At 35.6% G+C, this 7,367-nt stretch overlaps 1 protein-coding gene across 12 annotated transcripts in view; it reads left to right on the top strand.

Moving 5' to 3' along the window:
* The window catches only part of cuedc1b (CUE domain containing 1b), a 14,219-nt gene extending 9,532 nt beyond the window's left edge, over positions 1 to 4,687 (top strand). For 4 of the 12 annotated variants that reach the window (XM_015057953.1, XM_015057954.1, XM_015057956.1 and 1 more), the window contains 8 exons: positions 1,065 to 1,323; positions 1,467 to 1,523; positions 1,688 to 1,801; positions 1,889 to 2,000; positions 2,756 to 2,850; positions 2,993 to 3,051; positions 3,879 to 3,945; positions 4,291 to 4,687. In XM_015057953.1, coding sequence (XP_014913439.1) covers positions 1,065 to 1,323; positions 1,467 to 1,523; positions 1,688 to 1,801; positions 1,889 to 2,000; positions 2,756 to 2,850; positions 2,993 to 3,051; positions 3,879 to 3,945; positions 4,291 to 4,328 — 801 coding nt within the window. In that variant the 3' untranslated portion in view covers positions 4,329 to 4,687. The remainder of the gene's footprint in view (positions 1 to 1,064; positions 1,324 to 1,466; positions 1,524 to 1,687; positions 1,802 to 1,888; positions 2,001 to 2,755; positions 2,851 to 2,992; positions 3,052 to 3,878; positions 3,946 to 4,290) is intronic. The other 8 variants (XM_015057958.1, XM_015057957.1, XM_015057962.1 and 5 more) reach the window with 8 other exon arrangements.
* Positions 4,688 to 7,367: the final 2,680 nt, after the last annotated feature.

Below are 7,367 nucleotides of genomic sequence, written 5' to 3'. Positions count from 1 at the left end.
TACTTTCTCCAAAATAATAACCTTTTTCAACTTTGTTGAAAATGAGGCTCTAACATTCATATAGAAATAAAATCCAGTCCAACATCTGGTTTGAGGTGATTCCTCTGGAACCTGTTGGAGGAAAAATATCCCAACTTCAGAAGATGAGCTTTAACCTAACAGAGCTCTGTGGTTCCTCCTGTCAGGGTGAGGAGGCGCCATGTTAGGAAGATGAAGCTGCAGGATCTTCAGAACAAACAGGTCATGATGCTGGGCTACTGATTATCCCTCTGTCTGGACACAGGATCAATATAAATAGTTTAAAAGATAAAATGAATGGTTATATTCCAGACATGGAAAACTGGGATCCACTCCATGCCACGATGTTCAGAATTTAGGTCTCATGGCATCTCAAGGTGTCAACATTGTAGCCAGTGGACTGAGGGAGGAAATACAGCTTTATTTTGTATCAATTCTTGAGCTAGTACCCTCAAGAATTTAAAACTACTTTCACCCCTGATGACACCTGTTATGAAGGAGTCTGAAATGTTTACGACTGCTGTCATGAAGTGTCATTCGGTCAATAATGACTTTTAATGTAAAGTTGCACTAAAAGTTGCATTAAATGTCTATTAAAAGTGTCAACTTAGCATTTTTCGGTAAAAATGCTAAGTGAGATTTACTGTGTTTTCTCATTTTGCACAAGCCTGGTTGAAAATTGATATACGTTGTCTGTGGTTCTTTTATGTAGGTTGAGAAAATACCTATCATCTTGATTCTATTAAAACTTGCATTGAAAGTCCAATAAAAGTGTCAACTTTGCATTAAAAGTGTCATTATTTACTGAATGACACTTCATGACAACAGTCATAAACACTCATGAAGACTCATTCATGTTCATAAAGACTCTTATGTTATATGATGTTTATGACAGTGTTGTGCCAGTCACCTCGTCAAATAAAGTGTTACCTTTTAGTCTCACTGAACTCTTTTCTTTTTGGAAAACGTTGCTAAGATTGCTCTGTCCTTCAAACTGAACTGGTATTGCTGACACATTATACCTGATGAACTTGTCTTTATTTCAGCAGTACTCGCAAAGCAGTCCATCTCAGCCCTCCTCGACCTCCGTAGTGTCTGTGTCCTCAACAAGTCAAAGGACGGCTCAGGCTGTTTCTGTGTTTGGAGCTACTTTGACTGCTGAGGGTCCTAATATGATAACGGGATTACAAGAGAACACACTAATGCAGTATTTGGAAGACGAGCGCATAGCCCTGTTTCTGCAGAATGAGGAGTTTTTGAAAGAGCTGAAGCGTAACCATGAGTTCCTCATTGCCTTAGAGAGAGGTATCACTTACTGTTTACAATTGAGAAAATCTTCCTTAAATGTCTGTTCAACTTTATTTGGAAGTTGAATCAATATATATTGAAATATCATATGAGGGTATTCAGTACATTAATTGTCTCATCTCTGTCTCTCTTTATTTTAGATGGGTTGAAGTATGGATCAAAGTCCAGCCATTTATCAAGCCTGGACACTTCCACAGGTAGCGGTCAGTCAGTGCACAGATGACTTGTGTACTTGAACAGGAACGAACCAAAGTTGTTCATTCCTGGTTCTATAAATGCTCATGTATTACCACTAATATAAAGTTTTGTACAAACATCCTACTGTGAACAAATGTGAACTATTTCACATGTATGTTTGTAGTTTCACATTGCAGTATGGGTCCTTTGTGTGCAGGGGAGAGGTACTTGGCAGATTCGCAGGACCCTCCCTCAGATGACGCACTATTCAGAGACAAACTCAAGCACATGGGTAAATGTAAGTTTGACTTACGACTGTTGAACAACTGTGTTTGCCGTGGAAGCATTTGTTTGTGTTTATGATATCTACCTTTTACAACTTCAGCAACAAGAAAGAAGCTCTTTGAAATTGCCAGAACATTTTCTGAAAGGACGAAGAGGAGAAAGTCTAAAAGAAAGACTCTCACACATTTATATCCTTCCTGTGACATCACATGGTCATTATATAAAGTTGGTGGTTTTATTCTATGGTGGGAATCTGAGAGAAACATAGATTTATTAAAGTGTCACTGACATGATGTGGGAGCAATGCTTAAATTATCAGTAAAGTTTATGTTGCATCATTCACTTAATTATTTTTTTAGAAATAAAATGCTGATTGAAAGCAGACATGTTTCAAAATGTTTTTAAACTTAGCCCTGTAATGAGCTAGCTGGACGACTCTTTTACAGGACGTGATGCAACGAGGGTAATATCTAGTGTGCCGCCATGTTAGCAGGCTGTTTGATTTTCTTAATTACCCCAGTGAACACATAAGTCTGTTCTTCCCAAAAGATCAAAATCTTTAAGATCAATGGACGAAACGAGTACAGAGAACAAATGGCTCTGCTCTTTGTAGCGATCATTTCAACTTCACACAAGAGTTCCAAGCACGTTACATATACATATATATATATATATATATATATATATATATATATATATATAAAATATTTAAAAAAATAATAAGATCATAGTACTGAAAATACAGCAATACTTGTTTGTTTGCGGAGAGAGCCAGCCTTAGACTTGCTGGTTGCCGTGGTTACCCGCTGTTGTGGTGCTGTTCTAACATTAAGTAGTATGCTGTCAGCATATTCCAACTTATTATCACAGCATAGTAAAACTAAGTTATGCTACCAAATTGACATTAGTGAAAGGGAAATGTCATAATGACCCAAACGCATTGCATGCAGGTGATCGGATAAATGAGGAGGAAACAGCTCAGTGTGAGGCAGAGCGAGACGAAGAGACGCTTTAGGGAAAATAAAACCTCCGACATCTGCAACAGATACCAGGCGAAGACAGGTGACCTGCGCAGGCTGCGAGTGTTCAGTCATTTTATTGGCCTAATAATAGTTTCAGTTAGATGTTAGTTTTGTTTTCATTTGTTTCCTTGTTTTTGTTACGTTTTTTTGTTTGTTTGTTTTTTAACTAAGCTTGTGTTCAGATTGGGCACAGCCGACTCTACAGCAAATCTCCTTGAAGATATCGAGGCAAACCCCAGTGGTAAGCATTGCCAGTCTTCTCAGTTTTGCCTTTGTACTTTGCTGGTGGTCTTCCTGTACTTAGGCGGATATCTCAGATTAAGTTAAAAGGATCAAATCTAAAACTTTTCTCCATCTTTTTGTTCTACATTTACAGCATTTTTATCAGGTGCTATATATTCAAAGTGCTTTAGAAATAAAGTGCTATGGTATGGTACATCAATTTAGCATGAACTGTGTCCTTTGGACAACTCCTGTAGAATTGTGGGCCCTTTGTCACAGACCTGTTAATGACGCCACTTCTGAGACATGACCTGTAGAATGAGGTAGGTTTCAGGAAAACAATGATCAAGTAGAAAAAAGAAAAGGTAACACTTTATTTGAAGTGGTCTGCAAAAGACTGACATGACACTGTCATAAACATGACATGACACGTGTTATGAACATGAAGGAGTCTTCATGAAAGTTTGACTGTTGTTATAAAGTGTCATTCAGTGAATAATAAAACTTTTAATGCAAAGTTGCTTTAAAAGTTTCATTAAACATGCCAACTTTGGATTTTTTAGTAAATAATGACACTTTAGTACAAAATTGGCACTTTTAATGGAGTTTTAATACAACTTTTAAAGCAACGTTGCAGTAAAAGTCTCATTATTTACTGAATGACAATTCATGACAACAATCACAAACAGTCATAAAGACTCCTTCATGTTTATAACTGGTGTTATGTCATGTTTATGACAGTGTCATGTCAGTCTTATGCACACGTCTTCAAAAAAAAGAAAACACTTGAAATGTTCACTGTAAGTAGATGTGAAACATTTTTTGTTGCTTTTTTTGTTTGTTCAGAGGAAGATGGTAAGCCAAGAAGAGGTATTCTTCAGGAAGACAAACAACTTGACAAGCCAAAATGATGGTAATACACTTTTTTTATTCAATGTTTTTGAAAAATTAACTTTGTGTAGTTATAAAGACTACATATCTGTGATAGCAAAGATAAGTCTGACCTAGCATATTGAAAACCACTGATGGTTCTCTACACAGAGCTAAAAACTTTTCCCCCACTGCTGTGTTGATTTAAATGTCTGTAAATCAATTTGTGAGACTGTGACCACTTAGTTTCTTGTGATTTCCTGTCCTATTTTCAAACACTTTATGCTGAAAGTGTTTGTTTTAGTTGCATCCTAGGGATGCAACTAAAACTCTATGTTCTCCATTCTCAAACATCCTGATAAGATATTTTGATTTCCTTCTTATTTAGTTCTCCCAAGTGTCTGGATAGACAAAGTCAACAGGTGAAGTGACGGATCTGTCGGCTGTCAGCGGTGAATACCTTCAACTTCTTGAAGCCCTTTTCTTGTTACAGTTAGGGTGATGATGTAATCTGTTAGCTCTGTATTGGACACAGGATCCTAATCATGTATTACTTTGAGAATTCAATGTCTTTCTTTTAAGTGGTTCTGATCAATTCTAGATCAACATTAAACAAGACACTTTTTAAACACTTTCTGAGAGTTGGACTTAGAAGTACAGCTCATTATTTAGCTCTTCTCAAATAATGCAGAGGGCGCCCCCTGGCTTTCAGTGTCATAAGGTCTTGTCTAATTTTTACATACGTTTTCAACTGAAATGACTGAAAATAAAATTTCTTAACTTCACTGTTGTGCACAGCGTTATATTTTCCTTGAAAGTTTGATAAAGGTGTAATTGTAGGTTTTACAGATGTTTTAAAATGTGATCAAATGTTATTTGTGGGAAATTTCAGTATTCCATTACGCTGTGAGATCAGGATAAATGTTGTGCTTGCACAAAAAACCTGCAGCACAATATTTTACACACAATTCAGCATGTTCAAAAATGAACGTTGTGTGAAAGTGTTGCACGCACCAGGGCTGTGACTCTGGAATGATTACAATCTTATACTGGTAGCTTCCTTCTACTTTAATAAAAAATGATTTCATTACATGCCTAATTCTGATATTTAAAATATACCTAAAAACACCTTGATTAACTTGGGGAACCTTAAAATTGATTTAACACTATAACTGCATTAAATCTTTTCAACAGCTTCAGACCTATCCAAAGATATAGTTTTTCATAGTTTGCAAAATAAAATAAAATAGGTTTTTTAGCTTATTTTGTCCAAAATAGCCTGATTTTTTAATTTTTTTATTTTTATTTTTTTAAAGAAAACCCCACATTTCTCCCCCACAAAAAAACGTCTAAAGTAGAATATTTTAGACACTAAAATATTAAATGGGTAAAATATGGGTGTTTTTGGCCTTGACTAGGTTGAAAGTTAATAAGATTAATTTTTATGTATTATTATTTTTGGAGCAATGAAAGTTCAAAATAAAAACTGACATTTTATCCTTTGTGACACAAAATTGTCTATCTATTCAAACCGTAATAAAAAAATCTACACTTATATATTTTTTTCACTTTCCCTGCATTCAATTTTTTCAACAGCTTTAGACCTATCCGTTGATGTAAAGTTTTTCATATTTTATAAATCTAAATCTTTTCTATGTTTTATGCCTGTTTTGTCCAAAAAAGCCAGATCGTTTTATAGAATAAAAAAAACCATTTACCTTATTTTCCAAAAAATAAACTCTAAAGTGGAATACTTTAGAAATGGGTGTGTTAGCCTTGACCAAATTGAAAATTAATAACAGCATTTAATTTTTATGCTTTTTTTCTTTGTTTTAGCGCAGTGAGAATTAAAAGTAAAAACTGATACATTTAGCCTTGTTGACCCAAAATGGTACATCTTATAAAACTGTAATAAAAACTACAGTTTTTTTACTGTAAGTTTTACAGTAAAAAATTACAGTAAATTTTTTTTACTGTAATTAAAAAATTACAGTAAAAAATTGCGTGATTTCATTATCACATGGCTCATAGTAGTACATAAGTGTCTCATTAAGCAGCTGCTGCTCACCGGGCTACGTTGGAGATGCTATCTGTCGCTGTCGCAAATATGTTTGTGGGAAAGAAACTTTCAGCTGATCGCACGTTTTGAAAGTGGGAACTGACCAGTTTCCTCATTCCTGCCCCTAACCCTGATACTAATCCTAATCCTAATCCTGACCCTGATGGGCCACAGCTGACCCCAGACCAACCTTAGACCAAACCAGGAAATCTGTCTAGTGTGGTAGGAGGTGTTCAAGCTTACAATCACAACCAGGTTTCCATTCTCACTCCAGACTGAACTTCATCCCTTTCCACCATCCATCTTACTGCCATCAAGGGGTTGAACCGTTTCCCTGAATGAGGAAAAAACACTTGCAGGAAATTTATGGAGTTCAATATTTCAAGCACTCGTATCAACAAAAAATATTTTTTGTAAATATCATGTAATACACTTCTCTATATTTTGCACCATGTGGTTGTCTGTGTGTTTACAAAGTTCCACTTCCCTCAAGCCAAACCAAGAATCTTCCCTTATCAACCAGTTCATATAAATAATATTCCAAATAAATATTAATATATGTAATATATACGACATGCATTTTGGAAGGTAATAGAACTATGTCCCTATGGAAACTTGATGAAATGAAGGGGCGGGGCCTGTGGTAATATTACCACATCTATTAACAAGTGTTTCTTGTACTTTGAATGCAGAAGCTTAGATTAGTTTGGTTTTCATGGGAAAGTTATTTAAAAGCGCTGTGATAACTGCCCATCGAAAATATGTGATAATAATGAGTCAATGGGATAGAAGGTGTTAAGTGTGCACAAAGTGCATCTCTTTTGTTCTACATACCTTATAAAAGGGACAAAGAAATAAAAATAATAAAATAAAAAGTCCTGGCCAAGTTTCATAGAATTAACCATTATTCTGACTGAGATATCGAGAATCAAAAAAGCAGTAAAGCAGGATGTCTCATTTTGGGCAGCCAAGGTGTCTCAAGAGTTAATTCAATAGCATATAGTAGCTTTGCTGCGGAATGACGTGATTTAGCAGTGATGCTAGCAGCTCGTCACTTTGAAGACCGGACAGCAATAAAGAAGAGAGGAACGGTGAAGTTGTGGTCAGCTTTCTGATGGAGCTGCAGTTTTGCGCCACAGTGTGAAGCACCAGAACTACATTACCAATCAATCAATCAAATTTTATTTGTATAGCACATTTCAGCAACAAGGCATTTCAAAGTGCTTTACATAATTAAAATAACAGCATGTGAGAAAGAGAGAGAATTAGAAAACATAATTAAAACGTTAACAGTGAGAAAGAGAAATAAAAAGCTGTAGAACTTTAGTTGAGACGCCGTCAACTGGGACTCCAACCCTTTGTACTTTAGTCAAAATGCCATTTGACAAGGACTCTAACCTGTTGGA

The sequence above is a fragment of the Poecilia latipinna genome, unplaced genomic scaffold (genome assembly GCF_001443285.1).
Source record: "Poecilia latipinna isolate Pla-1442-1.1 unplaced genomic scaffold, P_latipinna-1.0 Scaffold1501, whole genome shotgun sequence".
Taxonomy (NCBI): Eukaryota; Metazoa; Chordata; class Actinopteri; order Cyprinodontiformes; family Poeciliidae; genus Poecilia; species Poecilia latipinna.
The sequence above is the reverse complement of the archived record's forward strand: the minus strand, read 5'-3'. Positions and strand labels throughout refer to the sequence as shown.